The following is a 27106-nucleotide window of genomic DNA, read 5'->3' on the forward strand; positions in this document are numbered from 1 at the left end:
CTTACATCTCTTGATCATCATCATAAAAGGTATGAAGTTTATAATTAACATTTTAGTTTGATTTGCTTATTGACACAGATGTAAAATCATCATTAGGTTTCTGTACAGGACAAAGTGTATTTAACCAGGAAGGTTTATTTAAAGGTTCAAGGACATCTAATTTTAATAATCTCTGGATTTGTTCTTTGATTTTTTTTTGTCAGAGTTGAAAAGGAATACAACAAATAGATTGTGCAATAGATTGAACTATATGTAGAGATAATTGAAATTTTTTAAATTTTCCTAATCATTTAAAAAACCCAAAAAATTTTTTTTTTTGATAAATTTAGCAGCATATCTGATAGTATTTATTTCAAATTTAAATAATCTTAGTATCTCTGAGTTGTTCTTGCTTAGTAATTTCAAATTAATTCTTCTACTGTATATAAATCAGTTTTGAGTGATATATTTTTATTTCTAACAGTAGTAGTGACTATACACAAATAGGTTTCATAGATCCATATTCAAAGTTTTTGGACAAATTATCTTTAGAATTAATATTCTTGTAGTCTTTCCAACAATGTATTAACAGATGATCCAATATTTATCAATACTTCCACATCAATATCTGAGATTGAAACCTTTATTTGATGAAAGGTCAAGTTTTCACAAACTGAAACCATCATCATATTTGTTCATGTTTGTAGGTTGAAGCATAGTTTAGAATGACACTGTGGAAAAATGTCTTTTATGACAAAAATGACATTCTTTACATTGTACCAACAGGTGTACATGTATCAGTGGCGTGCCGCAACATTTGATGATAGGGAAGCTGTTTCTGTAAGAAGCCAACTTCCAGAGGCAATCAGTTAATTGCGCGTCAGTGATGGCCTAGGGTCCATTCGTACGTGTGTGGTGGCGGAAGAGACATATCTGACAAAAACCGACAAAAAAAAAAAACATAAAATAAACAGATACTATGTACAAAATAGTTTGCTTTAGGACAATCAGCCATTTGGACATCCTGGGCGTCGATGTGGTTCTTTGAGGGTCGATCGAAGGTGGCCCCGGGACAGTGGCATTGACAAATCTGTAGGGCACGGGGAGACTTCCTTTGCTGGCGTCGGGGACACAGTCTAAGTCTGAAGTGGCATGGGTTACAGGTTGGCACAATAGACGAGAAATTGTATTTTTTTTTTTTTTTTTTGCATGTTGACACATGGCGTTTTGGTTATTTGGAGTGTTAACCAAGTGCGAGGTGTCCTCGATTGTCGGAGATTATATCAATCTCCATTCTTTCTTTCATTCATTTTGATTGGTCATTCTCCCTCAATCACGCTTCCCGAGTGGTTGATCCCTGGTTACTAAACGTGACGAGACTCTTACCTGGAGCGGGAAAAAATTCAAAATCAAAGACGAATTCAATCTTCCACCGATCATAGGACGACTTCCTTCTGTGATTTATGGTTTCTGCCTGGCAGTTTGATATAAACAATGGGTGTCCGACTACAAACGACTTTTACCTATGTTTTTTTAAAGTAATAAATTTTTCTCTAAATTAACTGTTTTTTCGCGTCTTTCATGACAGGTCAGACCTGTCCGGTACATCACATTTTAAACAAATACTGGAAATGACAAAAATAAATAATTTATGTATTTTAGTTCTAAAATACAAATTGATATGAAACAAACAATGATAGAAAAACTTGTTTTTTTAATTTTTTATAAACTAACTCTATTCGGCGATTTTTTCCACAAAGTCATTAATTACTTTATCATAAAAGACGCTGGTCATCGACTCCATCAACGTATTTGAAAGCTCTTTTTCTATCGAAAGCCACGCTAGCGACGACAATTTTTCCTCCGACCAAGTGTTCCTGGCCAATGTATGAATTTGCATCGTGGTTGAAAAACTGCGCTCAGCAGATCCACTGGTAGATGGTACCGTAAATATTAATGATATTAAATCATATAATTCTTTTAGTATGTCTTTGTTTGGATTGACATTAATTATAATATGTTTTATGTTTAAGAGTTACTTGTCAATATAGTCAGGACACAAATATAAACATTGCAATTCACTACGTAATTTAGATAAATCAAAAAATTTCCCATAAAATTTACTTAATTTAAAGAATTAAAACACGCTTGAAAAAGTTGTTTTTCATAATATTAAAATTATTAACATCTAAAAGTGATAAAAATTCTAAAGATTTTATATCTGAAAGCTGTCAATATAATTACAGTATAATTAAAAAAAAATTATAATTAAATATAACTTTGCAAAAAAAGTACATAAAAATAACATTGAATACTCTTTACTTTTTAAAATCTTAAACAATTCACTTAGTCAGATAGCTCCTTACCCAGTGTCTAAGGGATAGAATCGTTGGAAGCGTTACACGTGTGTAGCTTCCACCAGCTAAACAGGGTGAGGATGGAAGCGCATGCACCAATGCCCTCTGGCTGCTTTACATCATTCAGTTATTCTTGCTGTGGAAGCTGTCTCGTAAGCGCTTCCATTCTGCCACTGACATTCGAATATATAATAGCAATCTTATCATTTTTTTCACATGTAGTATAGAAATTTGTAATAAGATACATAATGCAGTTATAATAAATCATTAATTTTAATTAATTCAAAGTACGTTGAAATATGAAAATTTATATTTTAGAAACTACAAGGGAAAGTCATTGGAAGGTGGAAGCAGCGCTTCCACCGACAGCACTCCACTGACATGTATAATACATACATGTACTGCAAGAAGTTTTATTTGTACAACAGTACATTGATTACCCACATGTCTTATCTCTGCATCAATCAAGTTGGAGAATATTTAAATTTTTCAAAGTTGTTTAATATAAGAATGAGAAACTTGTTTCAAACTCTTACCTTGATTTCATTGGTCATGGGTTTTATTATCTGTAACAGTCATATTGAGGATGATGCATCATTTCCATTCTGTTCATATCTTGTGGATTTGTTTCAAAAATTTTCAATTAACTCTCACTAGCATCAAAACTTCTACCTATTAGAAGTGTCTTAAGCAAGGTTAATTCTGACTCTTAAAGAAGTTGCTTATGTCAAAAATACAGGTCAAAAATTTTTATTTGTGTGAATGTACAATCCAAGTGCTACTTTTCGACATAATCACTAAGTGTATTTAAACATTTATCAAAGTGTTTTTCTATTCCTTCTTGGAAGTATTCTCATCCAGTATGCAATAGCCATTCTCGAGTCATGTTTGTGCCGTCTTCATCAGACTCTTATTGGAGATTTGAAAGGTCCTTTTACATGGGGCCAAACACATGGAAATCACAAAGTGAAAGATCTGGACCATAGGGAGGATGTTTGCATACAATCTGTTTGAATTTTTCAAGTAGAGCCTTCCATGATGCCTGCTGAATGAGATGTGGCATTGTCTTGCAAAAGCTTTCCCATCATACACTTCCCTCAATCATTGAATTTCAGTGGGATTGCACCTTTTTGCCCATAAGAAACAAGTTTCTGCACAAACTTCCAATTTGGATGCTACATCTTTCACGACTGGAAACAGATTAATACAGCTCTGGTATGTTATGCCAGCGATCTGGGGGATTTTCCTGTCGGGACCAAGCTACCCTAACACACACTACTCTTTGACCGGCAAAACATTAGAATGTTGGAAGCTGTAGAGATCTTCAGGGCAGACAGGAGTAGAGCCTGCATCAACACGGATGCCATTCACATACCAAGGGAATGGAAATACTATCTAGACTCATAAACTATACATCATATAAGATACGTCACAGCCTGTATTCAGCGTATTTAAAACTTTTAAACTTAGAACACGAAGGAATTCTATTTATATTGATAGAACAGTTTTTCCATTTTATAGTTCCTGACAAGGGCCGATAAAGTAGTGGCCAAAAATGTTAGATGATTGAATTTCTTTACTGGAAATATTGAATTGAGGTATAATTCTTATCTTCAAATAAATGTATGTAAATAGTTTTGATTTAATTCAGCTATAAAAAAAAGGGTACTTTCATCAAAAATTTTTATCTGAAATAAGAATTTCTGAGGAGTCTAAGGTAGTGTTTTTGGGATCATTGGCTGCATTCAGCAGACTCAACAGTTGTAACTGAGCAATCGGTAGCTGTTACGTTGAAACTCTGATCAGCCAAACCACGAATGACATTGCATCGGAACAAAAAGCCTCATTGGTCGGTTTTGGGTAGCAATAGGTAGCGTAAACGAAAGATGCTACCAAATGTGACGTCAAAACACCAAACATGTTCCGAAAGAGCACCACCATAGAGGGCATTCAGCAGAAAAATACTCAACAACTCCGGAACTGTCAAGTCTGCTGAACACAGCCATTTACACATAACAGTACACTTAGACTTAAAATTTTTGGTTCAGACAGTGATTTTTGTGGAAGCACCAACATATTAATACGACCAATGTTAGGTAAGTAATATCTAAAGGAAATGTTTGTATGATGCGTTATAACTATCAGAATGTGATTATTATTAACCTAAATGATATTTACACACAGATGAAAGGTATGAAAGGTATTTGACCCCATATCTGTTTTCTTGTGATGTTTTTCATGAAAATCAATGACTAGTAACTAAGTAAACTATAAAATATGAGTAAATTTACTTCGGAAATCCAAATCGTTCTCCTCCATTTACAAGAATTCTCGTAGACGATAACCATTCCGGCGTAATTACATCTGGTGGAATTATTTTCCCTTCGATCGTGTATCTATCATACACTTGTTCTTCTTCTCCCGAAATACACCTTAACACAACAGTTACAATAAATATTAAAAGATAATTCGGAAACTGCGACATTTTAATTCACATGAATTAGAACTTTAAAAATGCGCCGTGCTCCGTTTCCTAACGTTAGTTAAGGAATAATCTCAAGTTGAATTTACACGTGATTTGATTAGTCCGTCCATCTTTGAATTTCTCAAAACGACCAATCATCTGAATCGTACCTAAAAGAATATGATAAGGATAAAACAGTATTAAATAAATATAGTTTCGTAATTTACTCGAAGAAAATAAAAAAATTCAAGAAATCGATTCAAAAATATTTTAATATTTATTCATTTTTTAAATAATTTAATTCTAAAAATATTATTTAGTAAGATTTGTATTTGGTAATTGACATAATTATGGAAGACGTGTTGTCGATTTCATCCAAAACAAGAGTGGATTGAGAAATTTTTAATTTTTGATGAGGAATTTCTACGTTTATATCAATTAAATTGCAGTGAGTTATTAATGTTTATTTAATTCTTTATAAACAAAGTACAAATATTGTTATTAAAATATTTTATTTTATAATTTGATTTAAATTTTTAAATTGTGAAACATAAAATTGAAGCACAAAATCAACATTTACAATAATTCAAAGTTTGTTTTTTAAATTTCCATTCTTCTTTTTCAGTTTTTATTTACAGAACATTCATCTTTACAAAAAAACAAAAAACAAATTACAAGATTCTGTGGAAATAAAATGCAAAAAGTTACATTTTATGCTCTGAAAATTAAGATTTTTTTGTCTTAATATAAAATAAAATGTCCAAATTGTGTTATGAATTCTATAAATTTAAATATATATCTGGATAAAACTGATAATTTATCTTTAGATTAATTGCAAGCAAACAAAATCTCCAAAACTCAAAATATATTTTAGAAAATTATGCTGTCAAACATTTCTGAATTACAAATTGATTGTATAGAATTGTATTTTTTGAAGGCATATGAAAATATAAAAGAGTAATTGAATAAGATTCTTGTATTTTATGTAGTAATGCATTATATTTTAGTAACCTTCAGTAGATAAGGTAAAAATTCAAAATATTATTGAATAGAATAATCATAAACTGTCTTCGAGAGTAACACATTAAAATAAAAACAGAAATCCAAGCTGCTTTTTAATCCGAATGCCCTATTATTGGATTTAATTTTAAAATATTTTATTGGAAAATTCAATGAAGTTTTTACTGTTTCTGATTTATTAATAATGTCTATGAGTAAAATATTGAATGTATAGTAATAGTTATTGTTTAAATCAGTATCATTTATTTGAATAATTAAAATTTTTCAACTTCAACAGTATTCCAGGTAAGCTGTAGGGGTATCAAAATGTTCATCATATTGGACAGAAGAAGTAATTTTATCTTGATAAAACTTGCTGGTTAGATTAGTCTTTATTTTATACAGTCTGTGCACATTTATGCATTTATCTCATCTGTTATTCACTTAGTGCAAGCCATCATTGTAGAAATTTGTCTACTCAGAAAATTATTCTTACACTACAGAAATCTTCAAAACTGATTTCTGTATTGAGGAATGGTATTCTCTCTATAACTGTTCAATTGCCATCCAAAAGTGAGGTCTTCGTGTAACAGAAGAGGAAGAAGTTTCTTGGGACAAGATCGGGCAAATAAGTTCGATAGGAAAAAATTTCGTATTCACATTTCACGGCAACTGTGGCAGTTACAAGTATTACGCATACAGATGCATTTTCATGAAGGAATCCAGGGCTGTGGGGACAGAATTGGAGTTGAAAGCTAATTCTTAAGTTACTGGAGTCTGAGTCAGTAAAAACAGACCAACTCTAACTCCTAATAAATTTAAATTGTATTATAAAAAAATACATTTAAAAATTTCTTATTTCACAGATTTGATTAACTTATTTTTTTACAGATTTTTTTAAGTTGTATATTATATTTAAATAATAATTTAATCTTAAAAGGGAAGAGAGTTGTTAGAGAAGTATGTTTCTGATTTTATTTTATAGTTTTATTCTTTTATAGCCTATTACTTTATACTTTATATTTATACTTCATAGCATTTTAATATGAATATAACCTTATTTTATTATATAAATGTTTACTGACAGGTGAAACAGGTGAACGATAAAGATTGTTTTTTCTGAATAAGTTTCCTCAATTTGCAGAACCCAGACACCAGTATAATAAGTCCTAGTAATACAATATGTCCCAGTAGACATTTATATAATAAATTGTATGATAAGGCATATAACCTCATTGTTTTTGTTTTCTAAGTTTTGTCTTTTGCTTAAGCCTTAAGTGACTAAATGTTTGTAATTTCTTCAATAAATAAAATAAAAAACCACAATGGCATAGTTACAGTTTTTAGACCCAAATTTAACCTGGTATAACACGGCACTTCTATAGCACAGATTCACTTTAAAAAACAAAAAGTCCCCTGGACTTGATGGTATTACGCCTCTAATGATCAAACATACATTCAATGCCGTCCCTACAGCCCTAGTATACATCTATAATAAGTGCCTACAGCAAGGGGTCTTCCCAAATAGTTGGAAGCATGCAGACATCAAATTTATCCCTAAAAGGGACAACGATAACATTAAGAAGGCTGACCAACTTAGACCCATCAGCCTCCTTTCCGTTCCAGGGAAGGTTTTGGATGGCCTCATTATCAAAAGGATTAATCATTTTCTCAATACTAATAATCTCCTAAATAAACAACAATATGGCTTTGTAAAGGGCAAATCTACTTACCATGCCATCAATAGGGTTACCAAGTATATTAATAACTCATAAAAAAAAAGGAGAGCACACACTACTCATTTCAATAGATTTTAAAAATGCATTTAATACTCTGTGGTGGCCTGCCCTAATGGGCCAACTTAAATCCTTTAAATGCCCTCAGAACCTTTACAAAATACTGCTCAACTATTTTGAAAACAGGACCGCAGGTATATACAACTATGGTGAAAGAATCATCTGTCTCTTGTCCAGGTGTTGCCCTCAGGGATCCTGTTCGGGACCAGGTTTTTGGAACATTGCCTACGACAGACTGCTTCAACTCAACAAGGATAACACTCACCCCAGTTCTGGTATCATTTAAGGGTATGCGGATGATACCCTTGTGGTTATGTCAAACTACAACAACGAAATACTACAACAAGACACTAACGAAATCTTAGACAAAATTCACGAATGGTGTGTAAATAACAATCTTCAAGTGAATTTCAACAAATGTGAAGCCATGGTCTTATCTAAGGGGAGACAACTTAAAAAACCCTTGAGGATATTCATGAATCATCAAAGGATTAAAAATACTACAAGTCTCAAATACTTTGGGTTAACTTTTGATCAAAATATGAGGTGGGCATCACATATCACCAATGTTACTAATTGTGCCATCAAAATTTCTAACGCACTCCAATGTATAAGCCATAGGAGTTGGGTGATGAACGAGAAGTTCATCAGAATAATCTACAAAGCATGTATTGAAACCATCATCCTCTATGCCCCCTTCTGGGCAGAGGCGGTCGACAATGTTCGCACCAAAAAGAAATTAAACAAAGCTCAGACTCTCCCTTCTCAGGTTGTGCAGAGCTTATAGGACTGCCCTGATGGCTGCTCTCCAAATTCTTTCTGGAATCCTTCCCCTCCACATTAGGGCGAAGGAGGAGATGTGGCGGTGGCACCTGCTCAACGGAGGGACAATTGACGGACAAGACAGTGAACTTTACAAATTTATGGAGATTGGGCTTTTTCCCAACTTGAACGAGCCCCTTCTTTCCCACCTCACATCTAACCTAAATGGTAAGCCCGAGATCTCAGAACCCCATCCCAGTATCGCGGGTGATATTTCTATCTTAGACTTTCATGACAATCCCAACTATTATATACAGATATTCAGCGATGGATCTAAAAGCCACAGCAAGGTGGGATCAGCATTTGTGGTTAAGGAATGCAACAATAGTAATTTCTCTTACCAGGCAAGCTGTCGTCTTGCCAGTATCTGTACAATTACTCAAGCTGAAAAGTTCGCCATTCTGCAAGCTCTTAAATATATTAACAACTCTAAGATCAGGAATCGACATATTAGGATCTGTTCTGATAGCCAAGTCGCTATCAGGAGAATAGTCAACAATCTTGGCTCTCTCTCTCTTCTTATTCAGGAAGAAATTCTCTGCTCACAAAACAGCGTGGCCTTCTCATGGATCAGGGGCCATACGGGGGTGGAAGGGAACTCTTTGGCGGACTCTCTCGCAAAGCAAGCTGCTGCTTCTTCTGCCACCCCCACCTACTGGGAAGCCTCAGACATCTCTATTAAAACCACGATTCACAGTACTGCCATCAGGTTGTGGCAACGCGAGTGGGAAGACGGAGACTCTGGAAGAGCGACCTACCAATACTTTCCAAACATCTCGTCCAGACTTCAAAACAAGAACTTCTGCACCAACTTCCACAACACACAGCTCCTGACAGATCATGGAAATTTCTGGCAATACCTACATCGATTTAGACTTAGGGAATATCTCTATTGTGACTGTGATGACATCTCCTTACAGAATGCCACTCACTTGATCTTTGACTGCACCAAACACGACAATCACCGGATTAATCTGGAAAGAGTAACGCTAAAAAAGGGCTTCAATTTGCCCTGTCCACCACAAGCTCTCGTGGAAGATCCGGATATTTTTGCAGCCCTAGAAAAATTTATCTGCGCTACCGGCACACTGGATCCTACCTTTAAATAGTTCGTCCTACTGTTATTGGACCTCTTGTATGTTTATTACTGTATTAATGCACCCATTACGCCTTAGTTTTTTCCTTGTCATCTATAACTGCGATGCAGGTGCTCATGAGTCTTCCTACTTCACCATCTATCCTATCTTACTTTTTCTTCACCTCCCGCCTTCCTCAACTCTTCTCATCTTTCCTATTCCTCTTTCACACCCAGGCAATACCTATGAGTAGTCCTGGGTCTTTATCCCCTTTGTGCTACTACTACTATAGCACAGATTCACTTTAACATGGTTCGAGAATTGGGTAAAACCCTCGTACAACAAGAAATGTAATAAATGTTTACATACTTAAGTACTAATAGTTCACGAAAATTATTATTTTCATGAACTGTTAGTACTTAAGTATGTAAATTTTCTTTTCCCGCCTTCTGTCGATACACATGGCCCTTCTCGAAACTTGTTTCAATGTTGCCAGATCTCAAGGCTTCTGCTTTTGATGTTGCCAGATGTTTTTTCCTTATTCCATACTTGCTTTATTCTTCATAAATGCTTAGCACCATATAAGGAAATTTATAAAGATGTTTTAACTAAAAGCAAGTAATCTAAAATTACATACTTTTTGCAAAAGGTAAAGCATGGATCTGAAGATAATGCAGAAAAATGCTCAGAGGATAAGGATAACTTGTCAAAAAGAAAACGTCCTTGGTTAATAGTGCTTAGTGATGACAAAGAAAACATTGTTTAATTTATATTAATATGTATCACTTAAGAAAATTTTAATAAAGATATTTATCTTAATTATGAAAATATAATAGCATGTTTTTTAATTTTTGGAACCTAACCCCCCTTTTCGTACTACGGATTACTCGCATAACACGGCAATTTTTGGAACGTAACTCCTGTGTTATATGGGATTACCTGTATATGCACAAAATTTGTTTTTAATTAGGAAAAACAAGGAAGGATAAAAAGGCTTTATTTCTTGTATGCTATCAATCAGTATAAAAATGATAAGTAATAAATATGTTGATTATATTTTCTGTATTGATAAATAAAGGAGTAAGATACCATAAACTGAGGATTCTGTGCTTTTTCATATTGACTTCATAGCCCTAAAGGAATTGGATACCTTTGCTGAATATTCCACATATTTTTCTGTTTTATCTGGTCATCCAACTTCACCAAGAAATTGTGACAATAGTCTTCAGTGATAATCTTATTTTTATCCTAAATGATCAGTCATGATAACACTGGCAGTCCAAAAGACAGTGTGTGACTTTCCCAGCAGATTATGTCTTGGCTTTCTATGGTGGCAGCGAATCCATGTTTTCACTGCTTGTTCACTTGCTTGGTCTCTGGATCATAGTGATAGGCCCAATGTTTACCCATGGTTACCAAATGATTGAAAAAAAATTCATCATTGTTTTTAAACAGGTGTGAGGAATTGAGGAACTGATCTTTCAGAGACTTTTCACACAAACAAAATGACTTGGGGATGGTATGTATGAATTCATAATTAGTACAGACCTTATTCATGCTAACGTAGATGGTAATTCTGTCTGACAGAACCAGGGCCTTCACTTTCTGCACTATTTCCTCATTAATCAATATTGATAGTCTACCACTTCTGGGTTCATCTTCCAGGCATGAATGATCAGTTTGAAAATGATTTTTCCATTTTCTTACCATATCGTACAATGGGCACTTGTTTCCTTAGACTGCAGACATCTCAGCATAGACAGGAATGACATTTTTTCCCTGCAAAATGCAGGAACGTGATGACAGCATACGCTTCCAATTTATTAGTCATGCATTTGGTTCATTTGGAATCCATCTTGCAGTGACAAGAGGAAATAGCCATATGACTGACACATGGAGCTATAAAGATTCCTGGAGTTTTATGGCATAACCTGTTAATGATAATTTTCTTTTTTGCCCAATATGACAAACTTTTTGATAACCTCTCATACCTAAATGCGAGTGGCATCATTCAACGGTGCAATTTTTCTAAAGATTCATAAAACTATAAGTTTTTAATATACTATTATTTAAAAATTAAAATGTTTGATTCCAACATTGGTGTTACAATATGCTTTCTATTTGTTTTGATATTTACAAGAATAACAAATTTTGAAATGCAATTTGAAAAGATACTGTACCGGTACATGTGGTACAATAACCATGTTCTGCATGGACCTGATTAATTGATTCTAGGGATTTCTTGTACTATAACAAGATACTTTGATGATTCCCTACAACTTAAATTTAACCTTTATATTTTTCCATGTTAGTTGCTACAGTTGTTGTTTCAACTATATATTTTCCTTATTTGTGTAATAGCATGTTTACTTTTTTAAATTCAATTTTTATTAATTATTTAGTATTGTAAGATGGTATTTGATAAAATTTTTATTTATCATATACAGATACACCACCAAATTTCCAGCAACTGATGGTCCAACACTGTCTTTAATCCAGACAAAATTACAAGAAGGAACTTGAAATTCCTGCAGCCATCAGACTAGTTTACTGAGCAGCCACATATGGCACTGTGTATAGGGAGCACATATTTACATTATTTACACTTCACTTGATGATATCACAATTTTGTTATTTTCTTAGTTTATTTTGCTAAAATTTAACCCTAGATATGGCTTCTAAGAGACATGAGTGTCAGAGGTGGTGTCAAATGTAATTTACATTTAATATTTATTTAATTTCAGTTTCTATAGTATACTTTAAACATATGGAAGGAGTATAATTAGTGGGTTAGAGTTCATGAATTATATGTGACTACAGTTGGTCCAGCAAAATGATTAATCTGGCAAGGCTTTTGGAGTAAAGGGTGCCAGAAATTTGATGGTGTACCAGTGTAATATTACACAGACATTTTAAAACATTTATGTTTCTGAAACATTGAATATATCCTGCATTTGTTTTGAACAATAGCATGAGCTGAAATTGGTCTGAAAACATTTCTCCCGTACTTAAACTGTTGATTTCCTTAAGTAGGTGTATTTTCTTCTTGAAACTTATAAAATGTTATGAATTTTTACAGAACTTCCTAATTTGAGAAGCATTGCTATTTATGAATACAATAGAGCATCGATTATCCGACCCCCGATTAACCGACCACGTTCTAGTCGGCAAATTCAAATGTCCGCTAGTGATGTGGCGCTACAATATTTGGTTATGTCTTGGCTACTTTAATATTATTTTTGTTAAATTTTTGCATGTTTTAGCTGGCAGCACTGGCCGACCATGAAAGAGAGGCTAGTATTTAAACCAGGCCTAATACACTATACTAATAATGTATTTTTTCATACTTTTCGGTTATCCGACCAACCCCAGTCCCCAATTAAGTTGGATAATCGATGCTCTACTGTATTTATATTTATTTTAAAAAATTCTTAATACTATCTATATCAAAATGTTTTCTTTTTTTAGAAAGCTAGGATAATATCAAAGAAGCTGTGCAAGTTCATGTCTATCTTAGAAAGTTTGAAGATTTTTATAGAAAAATAAAAACTCTGAAATTAAAGCCCATTAAATCTAGTAGTATTTGGCTTATATATATAAGCCAAATACATATATATATATATATAGAGAGAAAATATTAACATATTGATATGCAATTTAAAGCTATCATTGGCAGAATAATCAATGCCAAATTGTCACATGTACAAATTTAGAACCTTCAATAAATTTTCTCCTACTGTTAAGCATTTTCCTCTTTGCAGAATCTCTAATATTTCTTAGAGCAATGTTTATCAACTGCTGGTCCACAGAAAAGTATTTGACCATACTGAAGTTGGTGCAGTTGATTATGGATGACATTTGAATAGTAATCTAGAGTTACTGTATGTAACAAAGTACATACAGTAACTCAGATAGGCATATAATTACTTGGTCTATATAAAAATATCCATAATTTTACCAGTCCACAATGAGAAAATGGTTGAAAAATACTGCCTTAGAGGAACTCCAAGATTTTTTAGATTCAGTTTGAGAAACTGATTTAGAGGAAGTGTTAGTAATTTCTGTTAGTGGAAGTTGGATGATTGAGCCAGCAAGGATGAAAACAGACGGGAGACGGACTTAACTTCTGTACGTCTTCACTCCACTGAGAAGAACCACACACTGACCACACACCACTGATCATTAACACAGAGGCAAGAGTTCCCACGGACATGTGAAACAAAGGAAAATAAACAGTCACCGTACATCACAATATAACTGTCAAAGAACATGTGACAAAACTTTAACACGTGAAGAACATGTGACAAAACTTTAACACGTGACAGCCACATGTCTAACAGGAAGGACACACATTAAGTCATCTTATATCAGCTTGAGTTCGTAAGAGATAATATTGCATGAATTAGTAACAGTGCTGACTTGATAATAACTTGATTCTGAGGCAAAATCAATTTTTGCTACATGTGTTTCTCAAACAGTAGCCAATAGAAAGCACTTCTAGCATCAGCACTCTTATATGCATTATTTATAAATAACTTTAGAGTACATTTACAGGACTATACTGTATTCAGCTTAATATTATTATTTATTTCTCTTGTTTTGAACGACTACTAATTTTGTGTCTTGAGGCAATTGCCTTGCTCATCAAGCCAGCCTGATTACTAACTTATATATGAATTTTCAGCAGGACTTATGAAGTTTGTAGGCAATACAATTGTTAAAACAAATTTCAAAATATTATAATTGAAGATATGAGTGGATAAAGGTGTTATGTCACAAAATCAAAGTTCCAGGCATTTTGATTAAGTAATTTTTTTCAGTATAAATATATCTGTGAAAAAGTGTATTGCAGTGGACATTACATTGTACAGTCAAACCTGTTTTTATGCGGGGGATAGGGACCGCATTAAAAAAAACGCATTAAAAAAAATCTCACGAAACTTCACGAATGGCTGTAAATAATAGTTTTCGCAACACAATTAAAAAAATAATTTTTTTATGCGGTCAATAGGGACCGCATAAAAGAAGTCTCACGTAGAAAATAACTCAAAACCGTACGAAATAAAATTTATTGACAACAGATGTCGGCACTTGAATGCATCGTCTGGTCTATCGTCTGTTTTACATATTTTTGTCCAGGTGGTGTTTTGTTGACTTAAAAAGTAAATTATTTCATTTTTCGCATATTCATGCAATAATATTACTATAATAAGTGCATTTATGCTACAATAAGTTTATTTAGCTATAATAAGTCAACGTGAGACATGACGAATCGCACGAGACTAGTCGCCAACTATACCGCACAAATTAAAAATTCGCATTAAAAAAATCGCACAAATAAAAATCGCACATAAAAAGAGCGCATAAAAACAGGTTTGACTGTAATTTAATTGATGAGGTTCTTGATGATGGTATGTGAGAGAGAGATACCTAACATCATCCATTCATGTCTTCAATTATAAATTATACAATTGCAAAGAAAAACATATGAATTTAAAAGATTCAGGCTTAATAAAATAAATTGATATCATTTTATCATTATTTTCATATAAAAATTTCTTACAATATATCCAAGTGATTCATCATTTATGCAAAAAGATAATGAAATAAATGAATTAACATATATGAATAGATACTTTCTGTAGTAATGATAGAAAGTATATCTTAATAAATATTAAACATGAAATAAGATTAATGAAAATTTAAAACTTTATTCATATATATTTCAGATAGAATTGGTGCAAAAATGATTCATGCCAAACAGTCACCACCTCCAAGTCCTCCTCTTTCATATCACAATTCTTCACCATTACCATCGCCAATTCCTAGTCGAACTGAAACACACAGTGCTACAGCAAAACGATCAAAATTTCTAAGACGTCTCATTTATTTTCGTCACATGGACTTTGAATTTGCATTATGGCAAATGTTATATTTATTCATATCACCACAGAAAGTGTAAGTAGCATTACATTTTTTAATCTATTTTAACTGATTTTGAAAATAAATATCATCAAAAATATCAAACTGTTAAATATATAATTTGCATAAGTTAAAACATTTTAAAATGTAACAAATGTACAGTCTGATAAAAATTGTTCTAAATAATAATTTGTATGTTAAAATATGATGGTGATGATGGATGAAGTTCTGTTTTCAGATTTTGAAGAAAATGTAGAAATTTTTATTTCAATTCTTTAAAAATCATTTCACTAGGCTTTAAGATAGAATTTTATGAAGTTGTTAGCAATTTTATGCTATTTTATATCATTTATATTAATAACATTATTTGTATATTTTAATATAATTATTTTTGTATTCATCATGGTTATATGAGATATTAGATAATATATACTGTATAGCCAGTTATAAACAAATCAAAATCATTTTAGTAAACATTTTTGTTTATAACTATCTAGAATATAAAAATTATCATTGTAAGTGTTGAACATGCACAAACCTATATAAAAAGCCAACAACTACTCAATTATATCAGGCTATTATATTGTGATTATTTTAAAGTAATTAATAAATTCTAAAATCTAGTGACAAATTATTTAGTAATTAATTTAAAATAATTGCGGTATAATAGCCTGATATAATCTGATTGTTGTTCGCTTATTATATATGTAGTATGTACTGTACATCAGGTTTGTGGATGTTGGTTTATGTGTGTCTGGCCTGGTATATATATCATGCCAGGGTTGTGCGATAGCCAGCTGAGTGCCATAGGTGAGAGAGTTTACATGATGCAGATGCTGAATGCATCCCCATCTAGTGCTGTATGTAACCGAGGATGATTATCTCATGTTTAAATATGTCTGGAAGAGGAGATTGGACTGGAGGCTCGGGTAGCATAACTGACAATGCATCTGCATAGTAAGCAGCAGTTGTGGTTTGAGTCTCAGTCCAGGCCAATTCTTTTCTTCCAGAATTTTCTAAATTATTTAGTTTAATTATAATTATTAACTCTAACAAGAAATGCACCTAATGCCCCCCTCTAGTGACAAATTATTTAGTAATTAATTTAAAGTAATTGCAATATAATCCAGTAGTTGTTGACTTATTACATATGTGCTGTACATTAGGTTTGTGGATGTTGATATAAGCAAACCTATGTAATCAACTCTAGATATCTTTAAATTATTCAGACTGGATAGTGTTTCTTCTTTAATAAGTATTTTTCTTTCTTTTTTCTTTCCCAGCTGTCATACATAACAGAGGAAAAGTATTGCAATCAGTCAAAAAATAACTCCCCCCTCCAGATTTTTACATTTTTGGACTCAGGTCCTTGAAATGTCAAGAAATGCAAAAAAATTCAGAGAGTTTTTCTGTATGTATGGATGTTAATGTGAGTGGAGGGCACAATTTTATTTGTTTATTAGGGGGGTTGATGCTATTAAATTTTGGTGAGTAAAAATTAAAGGAGGTGGGGAAATAAAGGAGGTTGTGTGATGTCCAGTAGAGTCAGACTTAATGACGATTTTACTCATTAGTATTTACAATATTTTATAAAACTCATCCCTACCCTGAAAATTAAGATGTTTGCCATTTTATAATAGTTAAAAATATATAAAGTTTTTTAATAAAGTGTCATAACAGATGGGCACCATCAAATGTTGCCAGAAAAGTTAAGCAACTCATTGCTGGATTTTTTAAATTCTATCTTAGATAGTCTTTTTTTTTTTTTTTTCATTTTGTTAACAATCCATTCAAAATACTTTATCTCAAATGCAGGCAAAATTATCATTATAGTTAATTATTCTAAAATTTAATTTGTTTTTACATAATTTACAGAACTTAATCATATTTGCAGGAACATTAAAAAGTTTTCAATGTATAATTTGTAATATTGCTAAAAAGAAAAAGTACTAATATTTATTTTTATTCATATTTCAGGTACAGAAATTTTCAATATAGGAAACGTAGGTATAGTTTAGATTACTTTTTGTATTTGGTATAAGTGTTGTCGTCACATTAAAAATTGTTTGAATTAATTTTAGAAACAAAAGATCAGTTTGCAAGAGATGATCCAGCTTTTTTGGTATTATTAAGTTTTTGGTTAATAGGTATGTTTTTAATTTTTAGCAGCTGTTAAAGAAAATTAGATTTAATCCGGATAAATTCTTTAATGTTAACAAGTTTTTTATCTGTTGCAGTCTCATCTATTGGTTTTTCGATAGTGCTAAAACTAAGATTTCTTCAGTTCTTTATATTTCTATTGTGGGTCATTTTTGTTGACTGCATTGGTGTCGGCTTATTAATTGCAACATTCCTGTGGTAAGTTATTCTAGTTTTATTTTAATCATATATTATTATAAGTTCAAAAGTTTTTCAATATTGACGATTTCTTTCTTATTTTAGGTTTATCAGTAATCATTATCTGAGGAAACCTACTTGTCAGGATCAAGATGTCGAATGGGGTTATGCATTTGATGTTCACTTAAATGCATTTTTACCATTGCTCATACTTCTTCATGTGGTGCAATTATTTTTGTATTATGGTTTGTGATAATTAATATTTTATTGTTAAATAAAATTGCATGTAAATATTTTAATTTTTATTAGCAAATATATTTGACTTACTTTTGTTTTTATTTTTATTAGTTGGTTATGACAACTCGTTTATATACCGATTTTTTGGAAATTCCTTATGGCTTTTGGCTCTTGGTTACTACATCTATATCACATTTTTAGGCTATAGTGGTAAATATAATTTTAATAAATTATTTTTATTTTTAATGATCATAAAATCTATCAGTGTTTTTGAAAAATTGTATGTTAAATACATGGGTGGATTCATATACTTTTACCTAGATAAATTTTGAAGATGGTTTTTCTATAGTATCAGAAAGCATTAATATCCTTCAATAAGTATTTAATAATTTTGATTAAGTCATTCATTCTTTTTTAAACTTTAGTAAATAACTTCTTTATTGTGTTTATGATTTCATGATCAGAGTTAGGTAGGTCATTCCAAATAATTTTTGCAAGGATGTAATTTCATTTAATTTTCTCTGTGCAAAGACTTAAAACAAATAAACTCATTACTTTAAATATCATTTAACTACACATTATAAAAAAGAACATTATGGGGATTGTTTTGCATTGAAAGCATACACTTTGCAAATCCTAGGTGAAACTCAAATTATAATTTTGTTACAATTTCTTACCCACAAGGGTTATTCAGAAACAACCTCTGGTGAGCAGCTAGGAAAAAAACAGTCAGTTACATATCAGGGCTACTTCTTTGAAGTGGAACTGAGTTTCTGTTGCATGAGATCTGAGCCAATCATTTACATCATCCATCAACCTCTTATTCATATGGAAATTCTATATTCTCAGTCAGATCATTATCCATGAGAAAAGTTGAAATACATTGGGAAAGCAAGGTTTGGGCTAAACAATGGATGTAGAAATAAATCCCAATAAAATTGCTGCAGAAAGTTTTTTGTTTGCACAAAACACCTGGATGTGTATTTTCATGCAGAAACAATATCTGACATCAACATTCCTCTTTGTTTTGTATGCAACTTTTTTGAAGTTTCACTGTGAAGTTATTCTGCTTCTGGGTTCCACAAACTTGATCAACAGTACTCCTTTCATGTTCCAAAGCATTGTTGCCATTAGCTTTTTGTTTGAGAACAATTGTTTGAATTCTTGTGGTTTTTGTGGTGAATGTATGCACATTTACTATTGAGACTTCTATTTCATTTCTACATTGACTACTTCACCCATGTTTCATGTAACAGACTTGCCAAGAAATGTATCCCATCATCTTTGCAAAAATGTCAACACTACTGATATTCTTTAGATTTTGTGAATGTTGATGAACAGTTTTGGCCTTTATCTCACAAAATTTGTGGTAACCAAGTGTGTGTGTGACAGTCTCATACAATACTGTTTAGACACTTGAGAGAATTTCAATGAAAGTCCAGAGATTGTAAAGTGATGTCATTCATGAAACTGTTTGTCATTTGCAAATCCATTTGTGTAATTATAGTCACTAGTCACTGTAAATGGCCATTCTTGACTGCCTTCATCATGCACATCCATTTGTTCACCACAAAATTTTCCACATCACAACTAACAATGTACATCAATGTCATCCATAAATGTGAGTCTGTACACTGCATTCATACTAAAGTGGATTTCAGCTATATTGTGGCCTTCAGTTTGCAAAAACTGTATGACTCTGTGATCTCACACTTAAAAAGAGATGTGCAGATGCCATGTTTTCAAGGTTACTGGTCTACATCCATTTGCCATTCAGGTTTATTTTTGAATGGTCCATATATTTGAAAAATATGGAAAAAACTTAATTAATAAGCAATTTATTAATTATGATCGACTGGATGATCAACTGAAAAGTTTGTTGTAATTTTCTTTTCACTCAGTTCTCTTTCTTTCATATTTTGTTTTTGTCTTTTTGTTTTTTAACTTATTTGCAAGTCTTTTTGTTCAGAAAGCCACACTCAACCAACTATCTGACATTTGTTGAGTGGTTCAGTGTGGCTTTTTGAATGAAAGGGCTTACAAACAGGTTCAAAAAAGATAGACATGAAAAGTTTATTCATAAGATGTAAAATGAGACGTTTGATGCCAAGAGCTAGTAATTTGTCATTTGTCATTGACTGCCAAGTTTAGTGTTGGTTTAAATCCAAATGAATTGCCAAATTATTGGGCTATTTTTAGGCTAAGTTATTAATTTAGTCTAAAAGTAGCCCATTAATTGGCAGATTGTTTGGATTTAATTAATTAAATTGGGTTTTGAGTTGTTGTTATTAGTGTTAGTTATCATTATTTAAATTGTTTCTGATAACTGAAAGTGCCTTATGGTAGAGAACAGAGAATTTTTACAGTGGAAAGTTACATAAAAAGAAAGTTCATGAAAATGATAACAGTACTTTATACAGAATATCCTGAATCTTCTGTGTCTGTAAATGCTTATATTAACAGAGTTTTTAATAAGTATTGGACCATGGGTTTTGTGTGTAACAAAAAGTCATAAGAAACAACTTGAAAGCATTTAGACATGCTTAGAGGCAAGTCTCTCAAAATCTTTAAGATGTTTAGAACTGTTTGATAGCCCAGTCTCTTGAGAACTGACGTTTGATTTCTTTGTAGCTGTGGGTACACAGCTACAAAGGAATCAAATGTCAGTTTATGGACAGTTTTTATAAGATTATGTATTTAGTTAGTTAGTTTCAAAAATTTTCTTTAGTCCATAATAAATAAAATATTTGATATTTGTGCTTCTCATTGCATTTAGCAAAGCAGTAACAAGTGCAGCCAGTTCATGGCATTGCTAAGTCTGACTCATTCTATTTCTCATGAGTAAAGTTTTTGTTTGATCACCTGGTATATTTAATATTGAATTTGTAAACAAAACATATTTGTTATAAAATTACTAATAAACTCATTAATAATATAGAGTTTGCACATTGACATATTTTACATTATAAAAATATTTGTTATAATTTTATGCATAACATGTAACGCCTTATCTATTTCTATCGAGAGCATGGATAGTTTCTTAATGGTGCATTACATAAATGAGGGTTTGGCTAGTGGACTTTACATGGGCAATAAGAAACTAAAAATTGTTAATGAATCAAAAACCCGAAATAATTACTATATGTGATAATGAAAAACATCTGTGTATTATTCTAGACTCAAATACATACAAGAAGGAAATAAAGTTAGCAAAAATTCAAAATATAATAAAAAGATATTTTTATCAAATCCAAAAAACAAATATATACAAGAACTTTCCCAATACTTGGGGACTTAAAAATTAAATTATAACTATCTTAGAATTATCTTCACAAAACTGACAAGCAAAAATATGAAATTGGAATCTATCAAAAATTCACAAAGAAATCTTACAAACTAAGTTTGCCTATCCGTTACCAAGAAACTTCTACGTCATCAATGGAACTTGAAAACCTTGCATTTACCTCACACAATCATTAGCTCCTCCTCGTTCTTACAGTGCAATTGGTGACATTACATGATTACACCCACACAACACTATTTTACATAATTAAGTGGCTAACATTTGTTTAATTATAGTAATCTTTTTTTAAGTTGTGACATCGGCCTGAGACATCATTTCCAGGTTCAATGACATAATTGGTTGCTGCTAGCAGTTGGCATCCTAAGGTGAATTTTAGTTTTAGAATTTTGCCCAGGTGAGGTTTGGTAGTCTGAATGAAATAAAACATCCCAATATAAGCATAAGAAAAGTTTCACATTAGAAGTTTATTTTATAAAATTGTGGATCCAATCATATTTAATCCTTTATCAATGTCAACGCATCATCATTGTTATGCTCACATAAGAACGTGCTTGGTGTTTATCGGCCATATTGTTTTTGCAATCTTGCTTTTAGTTATCATCTGTCATTTATTTAATTGTTAAGGCAACAACATGATCTTTAATATTTTCAAGAAAAAATAAAGCAAAAGCCTCAATAGTGTTCATGTTTGTTATATTTTTATAACATAACAGGCTTGGGATGTGCAAACACCGTATAATGTGTGTTTATAATTATAACCATTGGTAAATATAATGTAAAATACATTGTGTACAAACTCTAATAACAAATGAATGTAAATTAGGAAGAAATATTGTTTCTAATATGTTAACAAAATTTCTGCAATGTTGTCTGCACTTTTTTTGATACATAAGGAAAACTTTAATTAATATTTTTTATTGTTGAGATAACTTTTGAAATACCAGTAGTTCACTTTGAAACAGAATAGACAAATATGTAAATTGATTCAATTAAATTTGCTTACAGATTGATTTTAGTAAGTTTTTCCAGTTCAGTTGTCATGAAATAGCAACAAACAAGAAAAAAGTTGTATGGTTCTGCAGATATATGCATGTTCAAAATTAAAGTAACTATTTCACCACTATTAACATATTTTCCTATTGAATTAGAACTATAATATTCATAGTAAAAATTTGTGAAATTAGTTTTTATCATTATACTAGAAATTCCCCCATCAAGAATGACAGAATACTTTCTCATAGAAAGTAGAGATTGAAGAATTGAAAAGAATAGAGATTTCAATAAATTTGAGGAGGGTTGCTAATATTTATACAAATTAAGGCAAAGCCATTCTCACTTCACGTTGCTCAAGTCGGACTTCATGGCCTTCAGGAGACTCAGTTGTTATACTTTTAGATCTGGAATTTACCTGACCAATTTTACTTTAATACTTTCTCCTAGACATTTTTTGACAAAATAGCAAGTCTTTTTAATTTTACATTGATAAAACAAAGATGAATTGTATGTATATTAGTTAGGTAAGCGATAACATTTTCTAAATAATGGGCTCGTTAGATCGTTACTTCTGATTGAATAATAGAATGTCACGTGGTCACTATGGAAAGAATTTTTTTTAAAATATGTTATAGAAGTAATACAATGTGGCTATCTTTTTTAAATGTAATGAAGTAAGTTTAAAACACACCATTTGCCAAAATATTTAAAAATGCAACTTAAATCCCATTGTCTAGCTTGAGCTAAATGAGGTCACTGATGTCACTGCAACGTAAGTGCAATCACTGATCCAAAATCAATAAGACATTTATTCTATAGCTAATATTTCTGCAAAATAAGTAGCCTATACTTTTTGTCAGAACATAAAATGAATATAACCAAAATTTCATCTGGATTTGACAGAAATTGCAGAAGTTATAAGGAATTCACACACATACACAATGGGGCTTTTATGTTATAAATTTCAGAAACTATAAAAACATGTTATTGTTGGATATCAAACATGAGACTGTTTTGTAAGAGAAATCATTTGCCAGTCATGCAAATTATTATGATAATTGTGAGAATTTTTTGGAAAATTTTGACTTTCTAAAACTTGATCTTTTGAAATTCTCAATAATCACAGTATAAAGGAATTGAAAACACACAATGTAGAGACTAATATATTTTAATTTTGTCTTTTGTTGCTGGTTTAAAGGGGTTTGTTGTAGTGGGGCGGTGATTATATGTTCCATTAGAATGCTACAGTAAACCAAATTAATAAATAATTTTTAATAAATAACCAAAGCCAATTTAATTTGGCCAGGTTATACAGGATATACAGATCAGTTTAATATGATCTGTATATGCTATTGAGTCATATACAGATCTCAAATATCAGCATTATGGTTCATGCAAGATATTTGATCATATATAGACTTTTTATTTAAAATCCTTAAAACATCATTATATTCTTATAAAAAAATAATAATATAGAATGATTAAAATCATCAGATCATGCTAACATATCAATGCCCATGCAAATAAATGAGCTTAATTTTAATTCGATAGAACCATCAAAAATTAAAGTCATGGTATTACATATTGCCATATTTCCATTTGCTATTTTTATTCTTTTTAAATATACAACATGTAATTCTATCATTATCTCCGGTTCTTGCTGATGTTGACTAGAGAAAGTTCAATTCTTAAATCATATCTAGTTTGCTATCCTTGAACTATTGCAAACATGGATCAAGGAATTCTTCAATAGGCTATGGCAATATTCAGAATAAAAGCTTATTATATTACTGTTGTGTTTAATTTTCTATATCATTATATTATATATTAGATACTATAATTATCTAATATATAATATAATTTAATAACAAACTTTCTGCTTTATATATTAGACAATTATATTATCTAATATTTAGATGTCTTGAATTATCTTCTCATGCAGGCAGAAGTCAATGACTATTTAAAATCTCCAAACTACATCTTAATTTAGTAAAGAATAAAAATTTAATGACAAACTAATATTATCAATCTTTTTTAAAGGTCATCATCAGGTTCTACAGATTGAACATAAAGTCAATTCCTTTAGGACTTGATGATGTCCTTTGAAAAATATTGAAAACATTATTTTGTCAGTAAATTTTTGTACTTAACTGGATTAAGCTGTAATTGGAGTTTTTAATATTAAATATAAACCACACTTTAAATACTGGATGTGTCATGATTATCATCTGTTGAAAAACATCAATGCCTGCCTAACCAAAGAAATTTCACCATTATGTACCATCTCTGTATTGCATTCTTTGCAAGCACAAAAAAGTATCGGATTTTCCAGAGTATTGAGCATGAATCATTAGTCTGTTTGCCTAGAAATCTGATTATTCATTTTTATTTTCATTAAACAAATTTAAATAAGTTTTTTTCCCTTCTTGAAAGTCCATTTTATAATTTATTTAATACTTCATGATAAATGTGACAATGAAAGGCTAAAATAATCAAACTTAATATAGTTTTCATTTTAATGTTTGTTGTTAATTTTGGCCCAGCCAGGCATAGCTGCTGGTTATTATTTTAAAACAAGTTTTACTCCAACATCCTGTATATGAATCCATTCATGTATGCAAATACTTCCTTTTAAGTGGAATAATAATGAATTAATTAAGTTTAAATGTAATTTGCAAGATTCTAATTTGTGTTTTTATATCAACAGCCTTACCTATTCTAAGAAACACACAGATTTTGTTATATCCTATGGTTGTAACATTTCTACTGTATATCATTTCATTAATCACAGGATGGAATGCCTGCATTGCAATAATGGACTTTTATAAGTTTAGGATTCAGTAAACTGTTGTAAATTTAAAAACTAATTGCAATAATTATTTTATTTTTTTTTTTTTTGTGCTTGAAATTTGTGTAGAATTATTTGTAAATAAATCATTTTGTCTATTATTATGTAATTGTTTCCATTCTATACTTTAAATATTTGAAGAATAAAAATGAATGCATTTATTATTATTATTAATCTATAAGTCATTTTTTAGTTGCTTTTTTATTCTTGAGATTTAGTCCCATAAGCATAGGCATTTTTAATAATCTTTGGGAATATGTTAAAATTTTAACTGATGTAAATAAAATAAATAATTGGTAATTATATTGAAACAAATTTAAGTGATGGTAAAACAAGACTGTCTACCAGAATTTAAACTTATGTATATATAATTATGTAAAATTTGAAAATGTTTTAGTCAAAAAATCTTTGTCATAATTACATATGGTTCATTATTGAACAATAAACTGAAATGAAATACATTTAAATGTTAGTTTATGACTGATCAGTTTTTATCATGTTTTATTTACTTATACAGGGTTTTAAAAAATTAGACACAAACTTTGGGAGATACGAAAAATATTTATTTTTTTTTTTAGTTAATTTCCAATCTCCCAGGCTCTTTGTTCAGTCTTTGGGCTTCAGCCCAAAGACTGAACAAAGAGCCTGTTTTTTTTTGTGACAGCACCAATCTCCAAAAAATTGAAAATCAAATTGTGCGTTTGTCATCATACCTAATTAGTATCATTTATCAATACTATGACGACAAGTGCACAACTTGATTTTTCAGTTTTTTTGGAAATAGGTATTGTACTGCTCAAAGAGAAAAGCCTCTAACCATTCCATCTTTGCATCAAGTACATTGATATCAGAGAAACTAGTTGCTTCTTTAGAAGATTAATGAGCAGGAGAGATTCCATTCAAGGAGTATCCCACAATTTGAGACAACTGTGCTAGCTTAATTCTTCTACAAGCTGCCATGCAATTGCCATTGCTATTCCCAAATTAATGTTGATACTTTACCATGTGATGAGCTATAGATTGAGATGCTTTATCTCAATCCATAGCTCCTCACATTTTGGAAAAATGAAATGTTTAAGTCGAGTGTATAGAAGTAGGAGAAAGCTTAAAATGTTCAAACAATCTTTCCTTTATGTAAGACCTATATTAGTAAAACATTTGAATAGCTACTACATACAAAATGTTAATAGGTGCTTTAGACAACAGAGAAAAAATGCTATTAGCAAAAAGTTTTCCTTTTTATAGCCTTTGACAATTTTTTTTTTAAACTTGAATTACAAAAAACAAATATATACAGTGCAAAAAAACTAGATCATAAGCTTTGAAAGTTTGACAATTTTATAATAATCATACAATTAACTTTATAAAACTAAATTACATTAAATGAATATTTATTATTAAAAGTATTTTATAACAAGCAATTATTTATTGTGACATTGTCACAATGCCAGGCTGCAATTTTTAATTATATTTTTTTCCAATTTATTTAATTTAAAATATATGCTCTTCACTTCATATTAGTAGTATTTTCCCCTGTACACCATACTTTCCTGCTAGCAATAGTTGTGCCAGTCATCTATCTAACTCCTTTCAGAGGAAATTTTTGAATTGAAATAACGTGACTTCCAGCACAAACTGGAAGTTTATAATATATTTAATCGGGCAGGAAGTCCCAATTAACTATATACGAACCCCATTTTCCATACCTGATCTCGGCATTCATATATCTAACTCCATTCTCAAGATTAAAGACAGACGACAGTGGACATTTACGGGTGTACAATTTTTTCAAATTTTCAACCAATTACATATATTGGAAATGTTACTTATAATGAAGTAATTGATTATACTTTGTTTTAAAAACTTAATGACAGTGACTTTTGAAACCCAACTTAAACTGAAAAGTTTTTGGCAGCAATATATTGAAGTTGAGAGCATGCAATTCTTTTTAATCTGTAAAAAATATCAAATT

The 27106-nt window shown here is 31.1% G+C and overlaps 2 protein-coding genes across 3 annotated transcripts in view; one reads left to right on the top strand and one right to left on the bottom strand.

Annotated features, from left to right (window-relative positions):
• EMC7 (ER membrane protein complex subunit 7) overlaps positions 1–4943 on the bottom strand; it is a 48284-nt gene extending 43341 nt beyond the window's left edge. Inside the window, exon 1 of the mRNA XM_067273742.1 lies at positions 4628–4943. Coding sequence (XP_067129843.1) covers positions 4628–4821 — 194 coding nt within the window. The 5' untranslated portion in view covers positions 4822–4943. The remainder of the gene's footprint in view (positions 1–4627) is intronic.
• Positions 4944–5027: 84 nt separating this feature from the next.
• Positions 5028–25238, top strand: Unc50 (Unc50 RNA binding protein). Of its 2 annotated transcripts, none has more exons than XM_067273740.1 (8): positions 5028–5248; positions 15227–15451; positions 17393–17418; positions 17497–17562; positions 17653–17773; positions 17858–17997; positions 18101–18199; positions 24994–25238. In XM_067273740.1, exons 2-8 carry the CDS (start codon positions 15240–15242, stop codon positions 25128–25130), a joined length of 801 nt encoding a protein of 266 aa, XP_067129841.1. In that variant the 5' UTR covers positions 5028–5248; positions 15227–15239; the 3' UTR covers positions 25131–25238. The 2 variants fall into 2 exon arrangements, with proteins under 2 accessions (XP_067129841.1, XP_067129840.1); XM_067273739.1 differs by having other exon boundaries at positions 5031–5248; positions 15223–15451.
• Positions 25239–27106: the final 1868 nt, after the last annotated feature.

Source organism: Centruroides vittatus, unplaced genomic scaffold (assembly GCF_030686945.1).
Source record: "Centruroides vittatus isolate TY-2023 unplaced genomic scaffold, ASM3068694v2 contig_487, whole genome shotgun sequence".
Lineage (NCBI taxonomy): Eukaryota > Metazoa > Arthropoda > Arachnida > Scorpiones > Buthidae > Centruroides > Centruroides vittatus.

Bases quoted from the DNA above. Each gene is read 5' to 3' on its own strand.
- Unc50 (XM_067273740.1), top strand. From the start codon at position 15,240: ATGATTCATGCCAAACAGTCACCACCTCCAAGTCCTCCTCTTTCATAT. The intron at 15,452-17,392 runs GTAAGTAGCATT...TTCATATTTCAG, and splicing joins TTCATATCACCACAGAAAGT to GTACAGAAATTTTCAATATA. The intron at 18,200-24,993 runs GTAAATATAATT...TTATATCAACAG, and splicing joins CACATTTTTAGGCTATAGTG to CCTTACCTATTCTAAGAAAC.